The 23615-nt window shown below is 44.0% G+C and overlaps 1 protein-coding gene across 3 annotated transcripts in view; it reads left to right on the forward strand.

Moving 5' to 3' along the window:
- The window catches only part of TMEM181 (transmembrane protein 181), a 67785-nt gene that overhangs the window by 17299 nt on the left and 26871 nt on the right, over positions 1–23615 (forward strand). For 2 of the 3 annotated variants that reach the window (XM_008173007.4, XM_008173008.4), the window contains exons 2-6: positions 8624–8727; positions 12658–12710; positions 16536–16626; positions 17247–17368; positions 21381–21500. In XM_008173007.4, the coding sequence (XP_008171229.1) occupies positions 8624–8727; positions 12658–12710; positions 16536–16626; positions 17247–17368; positions 21381–21500 (490 nt within the window). Of the gene's footprint in view, positions 1–6638; positions 6915–8623; positions 8728–12657; positions 12711–16535; positions 16627–17246; positions 17369–21380; positions 21501–23615 lie in introns of all 3 variants that reach the window. The other variant, XM_065590372.1, reaches the window with a different exon arrangement.

The following is a 23615-nucleotide window of genomic DNA, read 5'->3' on the forward strand; positions in this document are numbered from 1 at the left end:
CTCCCCAGCCGTTTTTTTAACTTCAGCTCACTGATCGATACAACCATTTCAAAAGCTGTTTCCTCCTTTGTGATTTTGATGTCCTCATTTAACGTGTGATGCCAATCCCTGTTTGATTTTTTTATTATCCTTTATCCACCTGCATGTTTTTGTACATTTGTAAAATTCTGGTTTTGTTATTTGCATCATGCTCAGAATCAATGGTGATACTTCTAGTATATGAAACAGCCATTAACTGATTGTGGAATAAGACCAGTTATTCTTATTTGGAGAGAACTTTGAAACTGTTAAAAGAAGGAAGGAATGAAAAAGTGATTGAAATGGATAGTCCAAAGTTCATATTTTGTTTACAAAGGCCAAGTGGACTGAGTCTAGAAAAATGAGAAATTCTAAAGTATATGGATTAATAATGTTGCCAGCTGGGACAAGAAAAAAAAACAATGGAAGAGGACCTGATACAAGTGAATAGAAAAGCACAGAGTATCTCATTGTATGTGGTCAACAAATTTACCAAACAGCTTCTAACCAAGGCCAGTACGAAAGTGGGTGGTGAGGGCAGTTGGGTCCAGGCTCAGCATTCTGCTGAAAAGCCAAGTGTGCATCTCCTATTAGCCCTCCCTGGCTGTTGCTGTGGTGAAAGGTAACACAGACATGCATGCCTTAGTATTTCCTGCAGTGTGCTGCCCCTGGGCTTTGAGGGTATGGGAACATCTTTCTTTATAGGCTTTGACTGGGAGGTGTATGATAAAAAATAGAGCTCCCCTTCCCTTGCTTGGCCTCTGGGTGTGTCATTGTTACTTGAACATGCAAGTTCCTGGCTGCTCTGAAAGATGGGAATCGCCATTCTCATGAGACTTGGTAGATCTCTGCCCCCCTGGTGGGAGACAGGGGTTTTGTTCAGTTGCCTGCCCTTTATGAAGCATCTAGACAGGTAAAATACTGGCTACAGCTGTACTCTCCTGAACAATTTCAGTTGCCATTAGTGAGAAAGCAGGTGTTTCCGAGCTTTGTTCGTGACAGTGTGGAGACTTAATAGCTCAGGAGATTGGTATGGGAATACAGAGCATCTCACCTCCAGATCATCTCTTTCAAATCTGACCCAGCCTGAGAGTCAGATTTGGAAGAGATTATCACTATAACTGTTTGGTAACCTCTGTGAAATTAGTTGTCATGTTCAGTTTGTGGTGAACAGATGCAGTATTACCTACTCCATCTGCTTAAAAATACTGAGATTTTTAAAAAGTGGATTGTTTGTTTGCTTCTGGTTTTGCATCTTTAGGGCTTCACATTTTTAAACTCTTCTCTGTAACCATAAAGGTTAGAAATTTAGTTTACATTAAAATATCAGCGTTCATTCTGTTTTTGTCACAGGACCCAGGAGCTGGAGCTTTAAAGAAAAACACAAAATGTTGTGAGACTTGTGATAAAATCACGAGAACTGGCAGCAATGTAGGTCTCTGCATCACAGTTTGATGCCCTTTTTAGATGTATTATCAGAGGCCTATGATTGAGTCTGTATGTTGCTCACATTTCTTCATCCTGAATTCAAGGCTCTGTACAACTTTTTTCTGCTTGCTTTTTCTGCTCTCATTTTCTCCTCATCTCACTCCTTTCACATAAGTCCCCACATACATGCTCCCTTTATTTCCTTCTTCCGTTCTCATCTTCATGCCTTCTTCTATGCTTCCCCTTTTGCTTAGAACAGTCTTTCTTGTGTTTCAGCCCCACCTCACTGAAATACTTCCTTACATACAGAACATTTATTTTCAAAGCCTTTCAGTGATAACTCAGTAGTAACGGAAGTTTAAATTATTTTAAATAAACATATTGGTGAAAGATGTGAAAACCGTTCACACTGTATGCTTAATGCCCCGTGCTCCCCAAGAGAAGTATCCCCCTTCTCAGTATTTGCTGTGTCTCACAGTATTTGCTGTTTTCCTCTTTCTCCCCAACTAGTCTTTTGTCATTTTGTTGTATTTTTAATACAAGATTGTAAGTTCCTCTCTTCTCAGCAAAGCCCATGTTGCCTTATTCAGCTGTAAAATACTTTGTACACCTATGACACCATCTAATAATGAGTGAACATTAAAATTGAACTATCGTTTGTAGAAGTGGTTTCTTCAGGGCAGGGTGGGGAAACATGCACTGTTGTTGCCTACATTATCTCTGTCCTGTGAGTAAATAAAGGACCTACATGTCCCCGGTTGTCAAGCCAGCTCCATGAATATTGTGAGTGAAGAGTCTTGTTACTTTACCTGAGGATTGTGGATAGTCAGAAAAACGTTAGTTTTAGCAGCATTTTGCGTCCATGTTAAATGCTTTGAAATCTCTGCTGAAATGAGGAGATAAAAGTATGCATATGAAGAAATGATAAAACAATGTTTTCTGTGATCCTGATATTAACTGCCTCAGGATATTCTACAACTGTCTAAGTAGCTACCTGTTATGATGCATGTTTATTTCTTTTCCAATACAGTCTAAAAAATATCCAATGTAGGACGTTGCCCAGAATTTCTTGCATAATTAGGAATTTGTAGAATTGAAAGCCCTTGGAAAATTACAAATAGTACAACATTGTGTCAGTCTATTCATATCAATGCAATATACACCCATATAAACAGCTTTAAACCAGTACAAGTGTGTCCACACAAAAATTTGTTCTGACTTAGCTAAACTGGTCAAGTTAAATCAGTGCGAAAACTGTATGTAGTTTAAATGAGAAACTTAAAGGGACATTGTCAATTTAAAAACCACACTTGTCTAAGAAACTTGTGCCTACTTTTGCAAGTGAAGATTTATGTATCTGAAAGGTCAGAGAAATATTTTTCTTATGTACTTTTGTTTGTGCATTTGACAACTTCCTGTGGATAGTTAGTTTCACTCTTTTCCCTGTATAGTCAGCTAGTCAGTCAGTTTCTCCTGTTTTGTAGACCTTTTGCACAGCAACAGGAGAGAGACACTTAACAGGCCTTGGACTGTCAGTGCAAGGTGCTACCACAAGAATCTCGTAAAGCCAGTTTGTGCAAACTTGCAGTGTGGACAGTGACTCATTTGCATCCCTCCTTACACCTACATCTTTGTTTTAAACCTGACTAATGCTTGGCTTTCCCTGTGAGTGAACTAAAATGAGCAGATAAGTTTCAGCTGTTTAAAACGTCACACCTCAGAAAGAAGCATTTAATTAAATACAGTATCTGCATTACAATTGGAATTGCAAGCGTTAAGACATCTTTTCCAGGAAGTGCTTTGTAGACCAATGGTGTCCATAGAACACAGTTTGAGAGCCTCTGCTTTAATGTATTTTGATACTGTATTCCTCATGATTAAAGTGCCTTAATATTCTTAAAATTTATTAAGCCCAAATCTGTGATCCATGTTTCCTTGACATGAACACTTACTATTTAAATCAAAATTGTATGTATCTCCTTAGCATATTGGATCAAATTGTAAAAGTAGTTGCCGGTGCACATATACTGTACATAAGCCTGAGCATCCTTAAGCTGGACGCAGCCCTAGATAGGGCCTGAATCAAAATACACATCTGAATTGCAGATTGAACCCATCTTTCTAATGGGCTGAACACTCCAAACTTTGGGAAAGATCAGATTTGGATCCAGAGTCTGAACCTACACATCTAGCAGCATCCAGGTCTGGGGTTTGTCTCATCCCATTATATAGATGAAGTTCCAGGATCATATTTATATAAAAGGGGTGGAAAGCTGACTATATACATGTATCTCAGGGTATGTCTACACTACGGGATTAATCCGAATTTATATAATTCAAATTTTGGAAACAGATTGTATAAAGTCGAATGTATGCGGCCACACTAAGCACATTAATTTGGTGGTGTGCGTCCATGTACCAGGGCTAGTGTCGATTTCCGGAGTGTTGCAGTGTGAGTAGCTATCCCATAGTTCCCGCAGTGTCCCCCGCCCATTGGAATTCTGGGTTGAGATCCCAGTGCCTGATGGGGCAAAAAACATTGTCGCAGGTGGTTCTGGGTACAGCCTCACTCCTCCTTCCATGAAAGCAATGTCAGACAACCATTTCACACCTTTTTTCCTGGGTGAACACTGCATGAACATTGTAAACACCTCGCGCGTTCTCGTGCAGTTTATGCTGAGCCAGGACCAGAAAAACGAGGCGAGGAGGCGGCGGCGACGGCAGCGCAGCGACAAGCATGACATGGACATGGACACAGAATTCTCTCAAACCGCGGGCCCCGGTGCTTTGGAGATCATGTTGTTAATGGGGCAGGTTCTATCCGTGGAACGCCGATTCTCGGCCCAGGAAACAAGCACAGACTGGTGGGACCGCATAGTGTTGCAGGTGTGGGACGATTCCCAGTGGCTGCGGAACTTTCGCATGCGTAAGGGCACTTTCATGGATCTTTGTGACTTGCTGTCCCCTGCCTTGAAACGCCAGAATACCAAGATGAGAGCAGCCCTCACAGTTGAGAAGCGAGTGGCGATAGCCCTGTGGATGCTTGCAATGCCAGACAGCTACCGGTCAGTCGGGAATCAATTTGGAGTGGGCAAATCTACTGTGGGGGCTGCTGTGATGCAAGTAGCCAAAGCAATCACTCAGGTGCTGCTACGAAAGGTAGTGACTCTTGGAAATGTGCAGGTCATAGTGGATGGCTTTGCTGCAATGGGATTCCCTAACTGTGGTGGAGCGATAGATGGAACCCATATCCCTATCTTGGCACCTAAGCACCAGGGTACCCAGTACATAAATCGCAAGGGGTACTTTTCAATGGTGCTGCAAGCACTTGTGGATCACAAGGGACGTTTCACCAACATCAACGTGGGCTGGCCAGGAGGGTTCATGATGCTCGTGTCTGCAGGAACACTACTCTGTTTAAACGGCTGCAGCAAGGGACTTACTTCCCGGACCAGAAAATAACCGTTGGGGATGTTGAAATGCCAATAGTTATTCTTGGGGACCCAGCCTACCCCTTAATGCCATGGCTCATGAAGCCATACACAGGCAGCCTGGACAAGAGTCAGGAGCTGTTCAACTACAGGCTGAGCAAGTGCAGAATGGTGGTAGAATGTGCATTTGGCCATTTAAAAGGTTGCTGGCGATCGTTACTGACTTGCTCAGACCTCAGCCAAACCAATATCCTCATTGTTATTTCTGCTTGCTGTGTGCTCCACGATCTCTGTGAAAGTAAGGGGGAGCCCTTTATGGCGGGGTGGGAGGCTGAGGCAAATTGCCTGGCTGCTGATTATATGCAGCCAGACACCAGGGCGATTAGAAGAGCACACCAGGAAGTGCTGTGGATCAGAGAAGCTTTGAAAAACGGTTTCATGACTGGCCAGGCTACAGTGTGAAATTTCTGTTTGTTTCTCCTTCATGAAAACCCGCCCCCTTTATTGACTCATTCTCTGTAAGGAACCCACCCTCTCCCTTCGTCCAGCTTGCTTTCAAAGGAAATAAAGTCACTATCGTTTAAAAATCATTTATTCTTTATTAATTGATTATAAAAAGAGGGAGAGAACCCGGGTGGGGTTTGGGAGGAGGATCAGTGGGAAGGAAAAGGCCACTAAAAAAAGGTTTAAAAAAATGACAGCCTTTTGCTTGGGCTGTCCACTGGGGTGGAATGGGAGGGTGTACGGAGCCCCCCCCACACACACACACGTTCTTACACGTCTGGGTGAGGAGGCTATGGAACATGGGGAGGGGGGTTATACAGGGGCTGTTGCGGCACTCTGTTATCCTGCTGCCATTCCTGAAGCTCCACCAGACGCCGGAGCATGTCTGTTTGTTCACGCAGCAGCCCCAGCATTGCATCCTGCCTCCTCTGATCTTCCTGCCGCCACCTCTCATCTTGAGCGTCTCTCCTCTCCTCACATTGGTCCCTCATGTCCTCACCTTGGTCCCTCCTGTCATCACGTTCACTGGCTTCTTTCCTATACTTTGAAACCATGTCCTTCCACTCATTCAGATGAGCTCTTTCACTGCGGGTGGATTCCATGATTTCTGCAAGCATCTCGTTTCGCGTCTTCTTTTTCCGACGCCTTATCTGAGATAGCCTTCGGGATGGAGGAGGGAGGCTTGAAAAATTTGCAGCTGCTGGAGGGAGGGAAAAAAGGAGAGAATTTTTTAAAAAGATACATTTTGCAGAACAATGCTTATACTCTTTCACGGTGACCAACTCTATTCACATTACATAGCACATGTGATTTCTGTGCAAGGTCGCATTTTGCCTCTTAATATTGAGTGCCTGTGCCTTTGCTGCTAGAGATCACAGACGCAGGTCCAGGCAACAGAATTCGGCTTGCATGCGGCCATGGTAAGCCATTGTCTTTCAGCTTCTGCGCCCTCCTTTCCCACATACCAAGCAAAGCCCGTTGAGTGCTGCGGTTTTCCTGTTAACCTTCAGCAGCAGAAAACAAACTAACCCCCCCCCCATCCAATTCTGTGGATGATCGCTTTAACCCCTCCCCCCACCACGTGGCTGGTATCAGGGAAGATCCCTGCTAGCCGAACGCGAAAAGCTCTGGGCCAATTCTTCCCCCCGCCCTGCGCTTGGCTAACTGCAGGGAAGGATTTCTTTTCAGCCACAGGCAAACAGCCCAGCAGGAACGGCCACCTCTGTCCTCTTAATTAAATTCCCGTATTTCAACCAGGTTACCATGAGCAATATCACTTTCCTGAGGATTACACAGCGAGATAAAGAACGGATGTTGCTTGAATGCCAGCAAACACCGGGACCATACACTGCCAGGCTTTGTCATGCAATGATACCAGATTACTTGCTGCAAGCATGGCGTGGTCAAGTGTCCTACCATGGAGGATGGAATAAGGCTGCACTGCCCAGAAACCTTGTGGCAAGGCTTTTGGAGTACTTCCAGGAGAGCTTCATGGAGATGTCCCTGGAGGATTTCCGCTCCATCCCCAGACACGTTAACAGACTTTTCCAGTAGCTGTACTGGCCGCAAATGCATCCCAAGTCCTCAGGGCAAAGTAATCATTAAAAAACGCTTGCTTTTAAAACAAGTTTTATATTTTAAAAGGTAAACTCACCTGAGGTCCCTTCCATGGGGTCATGGTCTTGGATACTGGGTTGGGAGGGTACTTCAGTCAGGCTGAGAAAACGATCCTGGCTGTTGGGGAGAACGGAGTGCTGGGTGCTCTCCGCAAGCTCGTCCTTCTCCTCCTCCTCTTCCCCGTCCGTAGAATCCTCAGGTGTAGCTGATGAGATTATCCCCACCTCGGAATCCACGGTCAGAGGTGGGGTAGTGGTGGCGGCTCCCCTTAGAACTGCATGCAGCTCGGCGTAGAAGCGGCATGTCCGCGGCTCTGACCCGGAGCGACCGTTTGCCTCCTTTGTTTTTTGATAGGCTTGTCTGAGCTCCTTGACTTTCACGCGGCACTGATCTGAGTCCCTATTGTGGCCTCTCTCCATCATGCCCTTGGAGATTTTTTCAAAAGTTTTGGCATTTCGTCTTTTCGAACAAAGTTCTGCTAGCACTGAATCCTCTCCGCATATAGCGATCAGATCCAGTACCTCCCGTGCGGTCCATGCTGGTGCTCTTTTTCGATTATCGGCCTGCATGGTTACCTGTGCTGATGAGCTTTCTGTGGTCACCTGTGCTCTCCATGCTGGGCAAACAGGAAATAAAATTCAAATGTTTGCGGGGCTTTTCCTGTCTACCTGGCCAGTGCATCCGAGTTAAGATTGCTGTCCAGAGCGGTCACAATGGTGCACTGTGAGAGAGCTCCCGGAGGCCAATACCATCGAATTGCGGCCACGCTAACCCTAATTCGAAATGACAATATCGATTTTGGCGCTACTCCGCTCGTCGGGGTGGAGTACAGAAATCGATTTTAAGAGCCCTTTATTTCGAATTAACCCTGCACCCGTCCACACAACGAAGCCATTTAATTCGATTTAACGCTGCTAAATCCGAATTAAAGTCATAGTGTAGACCAGGCCTCAGTTAAGCGATACAGGTCATCACCATCAGCTTTCGCTCTTATGGTTAGAAATATGGTATCCTCACAATACCCTGTGTCAAGTATCAGAGGGATAGCTGTGTTAGTCTGACTCTGAAAAAAGCAACAGAGGGTCCTGTGGCACTTTTAAGACTAACAGAAATATTGGAGCATAAGCTTTCGTGGGTGAATGCCCACTTCATCAGACGTACTCCAATACTTCTGTTAGTCTTAAGAATACCCTGTGTGTGTCTGTATATCAGATAGTTGAGCTCAAATATAGAACTTTTTTCTGTCTGGGAGGAGTTAAGGAGGAGACCCTTTCCCACAGTTAGATCTTAGGATAGCAGAAAATGCTTTTGGCATGAAAGAAATGGTAACTGCTGTTTAAAGTACTAGAACAAGAAAAACTTCACTTTCTTTAGTGTGCAGTATTTTCAACCTCTAACCACTTAGAAAAAAAATCATGAGAGTTGGCGATACTGAGTGTGCAAGGCTGGAAGGAAACTGTTACGCTTGCTCTGTAAAAGTGCATCATTGATGGATTCTTCTTGGTATTCCACGTTGGCACAGAAATTATTTTATTTTTTTTATTATGGAGGACTGGCTGATGCAGTCTCTTTTTACAAGTGCCATTACTGAGTGCTAATTCTGGGCTTTCTTTTGCTTCCTGCAGGTTAGCACCAATGCGATTGTATACACTGTCCAAACGACACTTTGTTCTGGTCTTTGTTGTATTCTTCATTTGTTTTGGTTTGACAGTCTTCATAGGAATTGCAGGTAAGATTATTATTGTCTTTTTTTAAAACTATGGCTGTTTCTATACCTTAACTTGTGTAAATGACTTATTCTCCACAGATTTGTTCCAGTGTTAATGAGGCTAGTGCCTTGAGATCTCTGGAGCTGTACATAGTTGCAAGTCTGCATCTGATGTTTACAGTTTTTTTCTTACATCTGTATTGAATAGATTTCCTTGCTTAGTTGTACAGTTTCTGTACTGAAGTAGATGCTAATTAAGCAAATGGTGCATTTAAGATTAGCTAAATGGAAGATTGATGTGTCTAAGAAGCTTTGGTCTGCTGATTACAGGTGGCTAATACCTGCATACATTTGGGATAGAAAAGCAACATATTAAGAGGAAGTATGGTGATTAAAACACAGGACTGGGTGTTAGAAATCTGGATACCATTCATGGCTGTGATGTTACTCAAAGTGGCTCTGTGAAAAATGGCATCGTGTGGTGTTCCACCTCCCGTCTCAATGACTCCATCTCAAATGTGCTCAGTTTACAAGTAAAAGGAGAGGCTTTCTATTTGTGTGTGTGTGTGTAACTGTCAGCCCTGCAACTGCAAATTCAGCTTGAGATCTGAGAATCAAACTGCATTCTTTAACTTGTACAGCTTCAATAGTACAAACAATTTACCACTCATTTATACTAATGCAGCCCTGTTGTAACCAAGAGCATAATCTGAGACAGCTGTCAAACCTTATTGCCTTCAGTGAGGATTATGCAAGTGTAGCTAAGGAAAATAGCTGACTCTGTAATTAGAATACTGTGAATTGTTCTGATGCACAGGCCAGAAAAGAATCCAGTTTATTCTTCCAGAGGTTTGTGCTTTCTGCAGAGCTGGCAGTAGTAAATACTTTGCAATAGTAAGTGAGTACACATGAGCAGATCTCTTGAATAAGAAGGTGTAGCTTTTTACTTAGAATCACACTTTATCCTCTCTCTGCCTCAGTCTTTCCATCTGTAAAATGGTGGGGATAATACTCTGCTTCCCCATGAGGGTGTTGAGAATTAATTGTTTGTAATGCATTGGATGGAAGGTGCTATAGAAATGCAAAATATTTTTGATAATACTGTAAAGTGGGCAAACAGCTTTTCATTAATAAATAGTAACTGAGTCTCCAGTTTAAAATGTGGCTGAAGGTCTGTGTTACTCTGTGGGGGCCATATTATGTTCCAGGATTTTGGAGGCTGAGGGTGACTTGTGGAGTGGTGGTGGTGGTCTTGAGAGTAGGATCGGGGGTATCTATATCATATGTTATGGTGTTATTTTGGTAACATACCAGACAAGAATTCTAAATTCATTCTGGCCATCCTGCAAATGAAGAAGATGGAAACATTTTTCTATTCAGTGCTGCTGAACTTTGCCACACTCAAAAGCTGCTTTAAACAAATGAACAAAAAATAACTGTAGCATAAATGAGCAAAAATCAGCCATAAAATAGAACTGTCTTAGATGCTGTTAGTTTGTCTCTTAAAATTTCAGAACCAAACTAACTGCCATCATCTTCATACATAAGAGTGACATTGCTGGGAGGTGCCTGGGGGCAAATTAGGGCAATGCATGGGTCCTTAATATGATTTTTTGTAAATGTAGTTTTCAGATTACATCTCTTATGAACTATTAAGCAAGAAAGCTCTAATGAAGCCATTCCCCTGTTTCTGACTCAGCTAAATAATTGGGCCATATTCTTCTGTTATGTGTGCTACATTCAATTCTAATTACTTGATTGGGACTTGCAGGCATGTGACAGCTGCTTTGACTAATAATGGGCAAAGCAATGCTCTCGTAAAAGTAAAAAAATTGAGCTGTTCAGGCCTAATGAATGACAGTTCTCAGTATGGAATGTTGTTGTTAGTGTGTTGCATTGAATCTACTTGCATGTAGCTCTGATGATGTGGATGCCCCTGTCCCATGTAACTCTGCTGTTGTAAGAAATTCATGGTTCTTTGTACCCTGTTGGAAGTGTGGTCCGACCTTTGATTTTCTTCAGGAATTGGCGGTGCTGTGGGATTCTTATCCTCATGAGATTGCTTTGGCAGCCAGGTGTGTTGACAGGGCATGGACCCAACTCATAATTATGTTGATTGATTTTTGCTTTTAAAAGGACTTACTTGACCTTGTGAGGAAAAATATTTGATCTACCTTTTTATTATGCTCACTTGCAGAGTCCATATCATTCTTTTAAAAAGTACTTTCTGAGTGCATTTTAGTTTTAAAAACTAAACACCTAGCTGCACATTCCTGAGCCAACCTACAGAAAAAACCTGGTCTGTCTGTAAGAGAGTCCCCCCCCCCCCTTTCTTTTAAACAAGGAAACGTTTCAGTTTGTTGTTCAAGGGAAACTGAAATTAAATTAAAGATGTCTGCTGCTCTGATCTTTGTAACCCAGGACCTGGTTCAGATCTGTTGTCTCTAAGAGACATCCATTCTCCTTCCCTTTTTCGTGGTTCTTTCGTGCTAGTTCTGTGGAGTAAAGAATGCAGAAGAGATGCAAGTTGGCCTATGAAGATGCTGAGCTTGTTTTCTGTGCTGGTAGTTTTTCTGCTCACCTACCTAAGTTCTCCTTAATTCTGTAAAGGTTCATTTTCACTGTTTCTGTGAGGCTGAGTGTATAATAGTTTGTTCATTATTCTTTAGCTCCATGACCAGAAGAGCCATTCAGTCTGCTGCTTTAACAAATCAATTTAAATGTCACTTGTTGAAAACAACATCCATATCTGCAGTAGAACCTCGATAAAACCATTCACATTTTTTATGTGTATAAGGATCAATTTATATAAGGTTACGTTTAGGTCATGGAGGTCATGAAAGTCACGGAATCCGTGACTTCCAGAGACCTCTGTGACATTCTCTGCTTGCTTCAGTGCCAGGGGCTGCGGGACTCTGGAGCTGGCAGCCAGTGGGGCTCTGGCAGGGTTCCAGCGACAAGGGGCCCCCTGCAAGGTTCCAGCGACAGGTGACAGACTGCTGAGGGGGCCCTCCTCAGGGTTCCAGCAACGGGGGACAGCCTCGCGCGCAGGTTGGGGGAACCACCTCAGGCGAGTGGCTGGGGGTTTCCCATTTTCTCTTTGGGAAATATGATCACCCTGCAGTTTCTAGCTCCCATGGATGCAGAGGGGGAACCCCACAGCTCCCAGCCACCACGGTGGTGGGAGAAACCATGGAGCCGCAGCAGCAAAAGTCACAGACAGGTCACGGCTTCTATGAATTTTTGTTTGTCTGTGACTTTTACTAAAAATCTTAGCCTTAATTATATGTAACGTAGACACAAACATAGGTAATTCCCTTCAACGGGCCAAGATGGTCAAAATCCAACACATATTCCACTAATGATCATTACGGTAACCACAAGGCATGCAAATGGTGCACTGGGTACTCTAATGCTGTAGGGCAACTTAAATAGATCTCTCTTCCATAATAAAGCCTCCTCACTTCCACCTCTAGACACAAGTATTAACCACAGCACCAGTCTTTATTGGACAGTTACTAATAATTTATTAATCACAAACATAGCAGAGTCAATTTATTAGTTGGGGTGGGCTGTGAATTTTTAATAGGATTGTAAAAAACAAAAAACAATTAGTTGTAAGGAAATATCTATTGTCTTATTTGAATGCATTTGTAGCATGTGGTATAGTAGGGATCTGGGACTTGGCACTCCTGACTTCTAGTCCCTGTTCTGCTACTTAATTGTTGAGTGGCCTTGCATGGCTATCAAGGGACTTGCCCCTCAGTTTACACATCTATACCCTGGTGTAATATTTGCCTGCTTCGCTAGGGTATTGCGTAACTAATATTTGCAAAGTGCTTTGAATCCTGAGATTAAAGATACTTCAGACTTGTATAATTATCTTACTATGATGTCATTATTTATGGATTTACTTCAGTACTGTCTTCTCTCCTTTTGACTATCATTTAGGTCCTAGTGTAATTGAATCCACTGCAGTAACAGCTAAATTGAATAACTTAAAGGTAAGAACTACATTATATTGTTGTTATGTGGCAGGCACTGATGACTTTATTTGTTAAAAAGTATTTTATTAATTTACACACATGCTTAAGAAGTAAGTTTTTAAATGGAAAATTATATTTTGATATATCTGTGTGTCGTGCTTTCCAACTTGCACGAGAATTCAGAATTTACTGGCTAAATTTTCATGGATTAGTGCTTTATGCTGCCTCATGAGTAAAGCTCCGTGTTTGTCATGGAGGTCATGGATTCTGTGACCTCCGTGACTTGTGCAGTGGCTGGTGGGCCTGGCCCGGGGGCAGCTTGGGCAGCCCCTGGGCCAGGCGCAGCGGCTGCTGCTGGAGCAGTCTCTGCTTCCCCCCCCCCCCCAGCAGCAAGAGTTTGGGTGTGGGGGGGCTCAGGGCTGGGGATTGGGGTGCTGAGCAGTGCTTACCTGGAGGGGGGGCTCCCCCCCCCCCATAGCTCCTAGCTCCATGTGCTTCCTCTGCTGGCAAGCACCGTCCCTGCAGCTCCCTTTGGCTGTGATTCCCAGCCAATGTGAGCTGTAGAACTGGGGCTTGGGATGGAGCAGAGGCAGCAAGTGGAGCTCAGGAACCGGGTAGGGAGCCTTGTCCGCCCCCACTAAGCACCCGCTGCGAATTCCCCCCCCCCCCCCAGCACCCACTGTGCCCCCTGGCTGCCCCCCTCCCCGAGCACCCGCCATGCCATCCCCGAGCTCCCGCTGCACCCCCTGGCCCTTCCCCCTGGAACCCGCTGTGCTCACCACCACCCCAGCATCTGCCACGCTGCCCCCCCCCGGCCATTCCCCTGAGCTCCCTCGCCTCCCCCCCAGTTTTCGTCAGGGGTATATAGTAAACGTCATGGATAGGTCACGGGCTGTGAATTTTTGTTTATGGCCTGTGACCTGTCTGTGACTTTTACTAAAAATAAGCGTGACTAAAACGTAGCCTTACTCATGAGTACCCAGCATCAGTTTCTAGTCTGTTAGTTCTTCAGGCTGGTAAGTTAGGGAGACCTGTGATAGGGCAGAGTTGCTCTGCAGCTGACACTGTGGCCAAGCAAAGTGTGGGATTCCCTTGAGAACTCATACATCGCTCTTTAGCCAAGAAAAAGAACCACAATGTGCATCCTTAAGGGAGTGGGTGGAGGGGAAATTGAAAGCAGAGAATTTAAAAAGTCATCAATGAGGACTAACACCCCCACATCCATTTTCAATTCTGTCAACTGGAAGGAATGTGTTTTTCTTGGCAATTGTTCACTGGTAAGTGAAAGATATGAAATAAACATCAGAGATCTGGTATCCTAAAAGAAACCTTCACATCCTCACTTTCAAGGTTCTGCACTTTTCCTGCATCTTAGCTCTTGTTTTTTTCCTACACCCACTCCAGTTTTACCTTCGGCAGTAGTCTGATGGGGGGATTTGGGACAGTACTTAAGTTGATTTGAAATAATAAAGTTATGTGTTCAATTTGTTGAGCCCTAAATGTTGTACCTGTGCTCTCTATATTTAACTTGCCACCTATGTATATTTGTTATAGAGAACAGAAACCATTCTTATACACTTGTTGTACCTAGATGAGCAGAGGTATGGCAAGGAAAAGCCAACCCTTTCTCTTCTACCACTGCTTCTTGTAAACTGTGAATCTAGACCAGAAGGGACTACTATGATCATCTAGTCTAGGCCTGCACAACATGCGGCCCGCGTGGGCTCACTGTGCGGCCCGCAAGGGTTGAGTAGGTGGGCTCACTGTGCGGCCTGCGGGGAGGGGTGGGTGAGTAGGCAAGCAGTGGGTGAGGGAGGGGGGCTGAGTAGGTGAGCGGGTGGGCAGTGGCGGGGAGTGAGTAGGCAAGCCGGGAGGGGTGGGGGGGCTGAGGAGGCGGGTGGGCAGTGGCGGGGGGGGGGGGCAGGTGAGCTGGTGGCGGGGGGGGGGGCACTGAGGAGGCGAGTGGGCGGGCAGTGGCGGGGGGTAAGTAGGCGAGCCAGTGGGGGAACTGAGGAGGCAAGCCGGGGGAGTGGGGCTGAGGATGTGAGTGGCGAATCGGTGGCTGACCTGTTCTACTGATCTGGTTTGGCACCTATCCCTTCTCCCAGGGCCGGCTCCAGGCACCATCAAAACAAGTAGGTGCTTGGGGGCGGCACATTTCTAGGGGCGGCATTCTGGCGCCGGCAATCATAGGCGCCGACTCTGGGGCATGGAGAAAAAGTGCGCTCGCCGCCCCAGCTTGCCTCCGCCTGCTCCCCCGAGCGTGTCGCCGCCGCTCCGCTTCTCCCCCCTCCCTCCCAGGCTTGCCGTGTGCGAAACAGCTGTTTCGCGCAGCAAGGCTGGGAGGGAGAAGAAGCCGAGCGGCAGGGCGCTCGGGGGAGGTGGCGGAGGTGAGCTAGAGCGGGGAGTGGTTCCCCTACCCCCCCCCCCGTTACTTCCTGCGCCCCCCAACCCTATCTCACCTCCGCTCCGCTTGCTCCTCTGAACGCGCCACCACCCTGCTTCTCCGCCCTCCCTCGCCTGAGAGGGAGGGGGGAGAAGCGGAGCGGCGGCACGCCTGGGGGAGCAGGCGGGGCGAAGGTGAGCTAGGGTGCGAGGTCGCGGGGGGGCCCGCAGGAAGCAATGGGTGGCGGGGAATGCGTCACGCCTGGGGATTTGGGGAAGGGGTGGAGTTGGGGCAGGGGGGCAGGAAAAAAAAAAGGGGGGGGGCAGCCAAAATTTTTTTTGCTTGGGGCGGCAAAAATCCTAGAGCCGGCCCTGCCCTCTCCAAGGGTTGCAGCTGTCTGGAGGTGCCTGCCTTCCACGCCTTCCTCATTCACACCTCATTAATTCAACAGGGCAATTGATTACGAAGTGGGGGGAAGATCTTATTCTACTTCTAGGAAAAAAGACATTTTTCTTTTACCTTAATTATACTACCTTAGGGGCCCGCTATAACATATTACCGAGGTTCAATACTGCTGTTTTGGTGGGGCGGCGCTGGGGAAGGAGGGTTTGTTTCTGCCGGGCAGGTGGCGCTGGGATGGGGGGGTGTTTCGGCGGCACTGGGGGGTTGTTTCTGGGGGGCGGGCGGCGCTGGGGTGTATGTGTGTTGTGTTTCGGGGGGCTGGGTGGCGCTGGGGGGGGGGTGTTGGTGGCGCTCGGGGGGTTTCAGCCCTCAGCTGTTTTCTTTGGAGTAATATGGCCCTCGCCGCTTTACGAGTTGTGCAGGCATGTGTGACCTCCTGTATAAAACACAGGTAGTAAGACTTCCCTGAATTAATTCCTGTTTGAATTAGAGTGTAACTTTTAGAAAAACATCCATTCAGAATTTGATCTACTTCTGCTTGCAGCTCGTACCTATCCATTTTTTGTTTCATGGTTTTAAAAGGAATATAAACGTGTTAGAACATCCAGTGGGAAATGGCTGCCATTTTGATACACAAAGTTGAATAAGCTTGATATGTAGCAATTTGATCACCAAAACTCTGACTCTTGAAGTGTAGAGCTAGAAATAAACTACTTTTGGTACTTGATTTGAAAATATAAAACTGTATTTCCTTTCTGTACTTGCATTCTCTTTAACTGTTTACCGCTGCTTTTATTTCTTTAAATACTTCTGTCTCTTCTTAATTCAAAGCTACACAAACTCTGCGTGCTGATAAAATGAAATGTATTCAAGGGTGGTGTTCACACCACCAGCACTGTACTGAGAACTGATCATTTAATGGATTAAAAAAAACAACCATGCTTTTCTGTCAGAAGTGTAGAACGGTAACAGAAGTATTTGTTCATTCCATGTCCAAATGGCTAGTGCAGTAGGATGAACGTGAATTACCTCAAATGCTTCTTGTTTTCTTCCAGATGAGGCCATTTAAATTAAATTCAAAACCATTGTCTACTTATAATCAGCAGCTGTGGCTGACGTGTGTGATTCAGCTGGATCAGCCTGACGGTAAGCACCTTGTCCAATTTATTATTTCAGAAAACTGATGTTATCCTGGAATTTTATTACAGTAGGTATAACAAGTCAATTACGGTTACAGTAGTTGACCTGTATTTCACTTAGCTGTCATGTATATTATCATGTAGTTTTACCTGGATCCAAAATGCATGGGAAAAAACCCACCCATCACAATATGCAGTGGGTGCATATGTGCAGAACTTGACTTGTTAGCTAAGAATCTAAGGGAATGGTTGCAGGGAAATTTTAAAGTTGTTTGTTTTTTATACTTTTTGCTTAAGTAGTAGTGTTTTGTGTGTGTCTCTCTTTCTCTTTAGCTTCCTCTTTTTGGGATTAGACTAGTTGATGTTACAAGATATTGACTATAGATTAACACTCAGATTCTCAGATCACATTATCAGGTATTGCTAATTGCACTGACTATCACACTGACTTCAATGGGAATTCTTGCCCACGTCAGAAATGCAAGATTTTTCCTCTCTACTGTAATAATGCGTACCTGAATCGGCTTCAGTAAGCTGGGAGTATTGCTGCACCTAGTAACTCTATTTGAGATTTCATTTCTGCATTTGTTTTGGACAACAGCTTAATATTTTTCTCTTTAATTACAGAATCCAGCTTCAAAACAAATGTTACTATGACAGTTAAAATACGTGGTGTAGAAGAAAATGGAAGTTCATCGTTCATTAATAAACAAGTTTACAATCGGACGAGAATGCTGAACTGTGCACAAGTAAGTATTTTTTTGAAACAACACTAATTGTAAAGCTTATTCTTTTAAAACTACTCGTGTGTTGTAGATGTGGGGAGAGTATCTGATAAAGAGGCCACAGGGGAAAACTTGCAGTAAGAGTTTGTCTACATTATGCTTGCAGTTGTGCTAGTAATACTGTCTTTCTTGGATTTTGCTAGCAAGGTTGTAATATGGCTTCCTGCAGCTGTGTGGCATGACTTCTTTTGAGATCCATAGTAACCAGACCGAAATACAGAATACTTTTCAGGTTGTCAATAGCATGAATGGAACTGAATTACAGGGAAAAAAAATTCTCTTTACACTGGGAAAATGGTAAAACTCAGCTGGTCACGACTGTGTTTAAACGCAATTGCTGCTGGCACTGTTTTAGTATTAATGTGGACAGATCCTAAATGGAAGAATCAGAATGCTTGTAATATAGTCACTGCCTTGAGTCTGAGGCAAAACATTATTTAAGTGTATTCATTTAAGGTTTTAAAGTTCTAGCATACCTTTTCTTCAGCATCTAAGATTTGAGTTAGTTTAACTTGAAGAGCCATGAAACTACAGCTCCTCATGAGTGAGACTTTCTTTAGAAGAAAGATCTTAATTACACAGTGAGGACCATACATCATAATTAGGGCCCTACCAAATTCACCATGCATTTTGGTCAACTTCATGGTCATAGGATTTTTAAAATAGTAAATTTCATGATTTTAGCTATTTAAATCTGAAATTTCATGGTGGTGTAATTGTAGGGGTCCTGACCCAAAAAGGAGTTGTGGGGGGGGGGTCTCAAGATTATTGTAGGGTGGGTTTCAGTACTGCTACCCTTACTTTTGTGCTGCTGCTGGTGGCGGCGCTGCCTTCAGAGCTGGGCAGCTGGAGAGCAGTGGCTGCTGGCTGGGAGCCAAGCTCTGAAGGTAGAGTCATCGCCAGCAGCAGCACAGAAGTAAGGATGGCATGATATGGTATTGCCACCCTTACTTCTGCCCTGCTGCCTGCAGAGCTGGGTCCTCAGTCAGCAGACTCTCTGGCCGCCCAGCTCTGAAGGCAGCATCACAGAAGTAAGAGTGGCAGTACCATACCAAGCCATCCTTACTTCTGCGCTGCTGCTGACGGGGCACTGCCTTCAGAGCTGGGTGCCTGGCCACCAGCTCTGAAGGCAGCGCAGAAGTAAGGGTGGCAATATCGTGCCTCCCTTCTAAAATAACCTTGTGACTCCACTCCCCTCCTCCCCCACCGCAACTCCCTTTTGAGTCAGAAACCCCAATTTGAGAATGCTGGTGTCCCCCATGAAATCTGTATAATATTGGGTAAAAGCACACAAAAGACCAGATTTCATGGTCCGGGATGTGTTTTTCACAACCGTGAATTTGGTAGGGCCCTAATCATAAGTCAGATATTCTGGACTTGACATTTTTTTTCTTATCTCTGCTGGATTCTTTTTTTTTTCTTTTTCTTTTTCTTTTTCTTTTTAAAGTCCCCAATCATTAGTTAGCCTTTAGGCTGACTCAAGACAGTTGAATCTTGCACACTCCATTTCCCCCTTCCTCTTGCACTCCTTCATGACTGATGGTATTTCTTTAAGGATTTCAATATGAAGGGTTTTAGAGGAGTGTGAGACCCACCCTGTCCTGCCAATCTGTGACCCAAAAATCCCCCCAAATTCTCCTCTGTGCCATCAGGTTATTTCTTTGGAAGGCTTAGTGAAATATTTCAAATATTTGTAACGTGAGTGTGTAAAGAGATGCTCTGTCTCTGCTTGGTCACTTTGTCTCACTTATACGTGGGCATTCTGAATGTTTTGAATGTCTTAAGTCAGTCTAGATGCTGCTTCTAGTTTTCTGGCTTGTGATCCCCTCTACAAGATGTAAAAAAGAAAATAATAAAAAAGATTAGGTAAAATGTTTAAATGTCCCTAAATGACTTATGAACGCAAATCCTATTGACATTCAGTGGCTAGGCTCCTAGTCATTTAAGTGGTTATGAAAGTTTCATGCATTATCACAACAGTATCGTGCACCTTCTGTTTCTCTTGGTTTCTGTTGACTCTCTTTGACAGCAACAGAGACTGGAGGACAATCTGGCATCTTTCATAGATTCTGTGGTCAGAAGGGACAACTGTGATAATCTAGTCTGACCTGCATAACACAGGGGCTAGAACTTCCCTGAAATAATTTCTGTTTGAACTAGAGCATATCTTTCAGAAGAACATCCAATCTTGATTTAAAAATTGCCAGTGATGGAGAATCTTCCACAACTCTTGGTAAAAATTGTTCCAAAGATTTATTACTCTCACTCTTTCAAGAGTAGTCTCTTCCAAAAACCAGTAGACTGTCTATACTATATACATGTTGAAAGTTAGATTAACTCTGGGTCTTACCTGAGTAACATTGAACTCTGGATGACTAGTCAGGACCAGTTGGAAAGGTAATAAATGTCATTCACCTGACCAGTGTCTGGAAATTAGTTTCTTTCTATCTAGACTTCAGTTCCTTTCACAACTAGCAATGGAAGTACCAGAGTGTATCTCTTCCCCTGCATTCTTCGAGTTCCCAGCACTGTCCTGGGAGATATCCACTGAAATGTCACAGCTGTTGGAGTTAGAAACTTGAGCAGGGTGCAAAGGTGTATTTGCAGGGCTGTCCCTAGCAATTCTGAGGCCCTATGCAGCCCCCCTGCTGGCAGCAGCACAGAGGTAAGGGTAGCAGTTCTGCAAACCCCCCTACAATAACCTTGCGACTCCTGTACAACTTCTTTTTGAGTCAGGACCCCTACAATTACAACACTGTGAACATTCATATTTAAATAGGAGAAATCATGAAATTTATGATTTTTAAATTCCTCTGACCGTGAAATTGACCAAAATGAACCATGAATTTGATAGGGCCCTAGGTATAGATGATAAATTGTGCAATTACTTGAAAATTACCACAGCATGGAGAACTAATCTGCTGGATAATCAGGGGGAAATAGTGGATTGAGCAAAGACAGCCTAGGGCACTTCTGCTGCTGCTGAGTTGTTGGAGCATTTAATTGCTCATGTGTTTACAGTTTTTGGTTTCATAGGTACAAAGACCTATAAATATCCTTTACCGAGTGCTAACCTACTTTGGAAAGGTTAGAATTTTTCTGATGTTCTCCTTAGCTCTCTGACACTGAAAGAAAGAATAGCACGCAGACAAATCTAAAACTAACGTCACTTATTTGGGGGCCCACGTTAACATTTTTTAAATGTTGGTATAAAGCTCTCCGATCCTTTGCTTTGATCTCCTCAGCAGAACCTCATACCACTTCAGAACCAGACAGTCTTTTAGTGCTTTTAATCCATAACTATCTCAAAGTGAAAGATAACACAACAGAAGACATCAAAGATCAGAAATGTATAATATATAAAAAAAGCAGCCACTTCTTAAAGAAAGCTTTCAAGTTTTATTCATATATCAAAGAAAAAAAAGACCCCTTTTTGTCTTTTGCAGGTCTTCTTTTAAAAAAAAAATTAGTGGTACCAGGAGATCTTAAACTTAAACTTAAATACAGCTACAGAGGGTCCTGTGGCACCTTTGAGACTAACAGAAGTACTGGGAGCATAAGCTTTCGTGGGTAAGAACCTCACTTCTTCAGATGCAAGAAGTGAGGTTCTTACCCACGAAAGCTTATGCTCCCAGTACTTCTGTTAGTCTCAAAGGTGCCACAGGACCCTCTGTTGCTTTTTACAGATTCAGACTAACACGGCTACCCCTCTGATACTTAAATACAGCTATATTTCTCAGTAGAAAAGTATTTTGACTGATAGGCAGTTGACACCCATTGAACTTTTACTTTGCCTGAGTGCCTTAAATAAATTCCTTTGGAATCTCTCTCAGATCTCCTAATTTGTTTATCCATTATAACTTCACTATGTTAGTCATTTTTTGTAATTGAATCGTAATGAGGTGTAAGCCCTTAAATATAAATTACAGCATAAAGCTCTTATGAGGTATTCTGACTCTACTGTGTGTTTTCATAGAAATGTGCCGAAATCATTGTGGTTCACCTTGGCTACTTGACTTATACTCAGTACGAAGTCATGGTTGGTTTTGAGGATCTGAATAAGCTGATGTACCCCATCAAGAATGTGAATTTCACAGTAAGTGAACAGTAGCATGCTAGCAAAAAAAAAAAATCTTCAGTTTTAATTATTGTTGCGGAAGGCTACTTTAACCATAGTAAAATGTACGTCATTTCCCTTTTGAAGGTGAAACACTTGCACAGAAAACGTGTGGAAGCTAAGGCCCTATCCTCACTGAGATTGTAAACATACTTTATTTGCCGTTGTTGAAGTTCTAGCACAATTCCCCTGACTAGTGTGGAGAAGAACTCTTCTGTCAGAACTGTTATGAACTTGTGCTTACCTAGAGCGGTAGTCTGTAGTGCTGTTCTCTATAAATCTTTATTAGCCCTCGGAAAGCCATACTAAGTCCCAGCCAGCAACAGCTGTTCAAACATGATTAGAGCTAGAACAGTTCTGATTAGTGTGGATAAGGAAAGCCTGTTCAGAAAGCCATTCTATATTTTCTTACAAAGCACACCATTGAAAAGAACTTGAATGCACATGCGAAACCCTTGTCTTGTTCTTACAGCTCTGCACTCAAGCACTGCTAAGAAATAACTGTAAAATGGAAAAGCCTCCTGGCTATTATCATACAAATAGGCAATCCAAAAATTGCATTTCTGTCATTCCCATGTTCAACTGATTGCAGTGTTGGGATCTGAGCTCACAAGAAATGTCTCGTTTAGACAGGTTAATATATGAATTCAAATCTTACATCCCCAAACATATACTGGCCGTTTACAACTGTTATGGTAGGTGTATTGAGATTTAGTAGGATTTCTCCAGACTTTCCAAAAGCATATGGGGTTAGAAAATTATCATTGCGGGAAACTCTTGATTGGGGTTTTGTTCTTGTTTTTGCACACACAGTGTTGGGAAGAAAGGGAAAAATGTACTCAAGACAAGCAGAGCCATTCTCCCCGAAGAAATATGCTGAGTGTAAACCATAGCATACAAAGGTGACTTGCAAAACAAAATGTTTACAGTACTTCACCAGTTTGTGCTGATTGACTCCAAAGCCAATATACAAAAAGAAACTTTGAAGTTGATCCTGCCTGTGCTGCTGTGGGCTGGGTGTATATTCCAGCAGTGGTTGCTGTGCTGTGATATTCCAACATATAGCATTCTATGTGTCACAGCTGCTAGCATGTAGGGACCTAAAATGAAAAGGCAAAATATTAGCTTTTAGTTCTTTATACACTGAATGTACCTCTTTGCTGGGTAAGTGGAGAGTATTCAGCACATTAGTGAAGCAATAGAGCAGGGTGGCCAACCTGTGGCTCTGGAGCCACATGCACTCTTGAGAAGTTTAATATGCGGCTCCTTGTATAAGGACCAACTCCGGGGCTGGAGCTTCAGGCGCCAACTTTCCAATGTGCCTGGGGGTGCTCTCTGCTCTGCCACAGGCCCTGCCCCCACTTCACTCCTTCCCACGCCCTCCCCTGCGCCTGCCATGCCCTTGCTCCTCTCAGCCTCCTGCATGCCATGAAACAGCTGATAGGGAGGTGCGGGGAGGGAGGGGGAGGCGCTGATCAGTGGGGCGGGCAGTGGGTGGGAGACGCTGGGAATGGGGGTGGGGGAGCTGATATGGGGCTGCTGACGTATTACTGTGGCTCTTTGGCAATGTACATTGTCCTTCTCAGGCTCAAGTTGGCCATCCCTGCAATAGACTTTATCATTTTGCTTTGCACATGACCTTTAAGGCAGCTTTGTAAAACTCTGCTTGCCCAGAGTGTCTAGTATCCCCAGATTGCACAGTGTGTAGCATACTGGGGCTCTGTATATGTAGTGCAAAATAAATGGTGCCTGATCTAAAGACCTTGCAGTTTAAATAGACAAGACCGACAAAGAGGGAAACCAGTGACATACAGAGGTGAAGTGACTTGCCCAAAGTCACACCAGGGGCCAGAGGGTGTTGGCGAGTAGATTTTTGTGCCTGTGCTTGTACATTTGTATAACCATTTTTATAACCATTTTCTAAGTCTCCTTTAAAGTCTAATATGTGGACCCCAGAATAACTTAAAACCTTTTTAAAAGTTTATATAAGCTACATTTTATCCATAATATCTGTTATGGGGGCGGAAATTAAGTTAGTTGCGTGTTTTTAGAACTTGCTTTCCTTTTTCCTGAAGCAAAAACCAGATGAAGGAG

This window comes from Chrysemys picta, chromosome 3 (assembly GCF_011386835.1).
Source record: "Chrysemys picta bellii isolate R12L10 chromosome 3, ASM1138683v2, whole genome shotgun sequence".
Lineage (NCBI taxonomy): Eukaryota > Metazoa > Chordata > Testudines > Emydidae > Chrysemys > Chrysemys picta.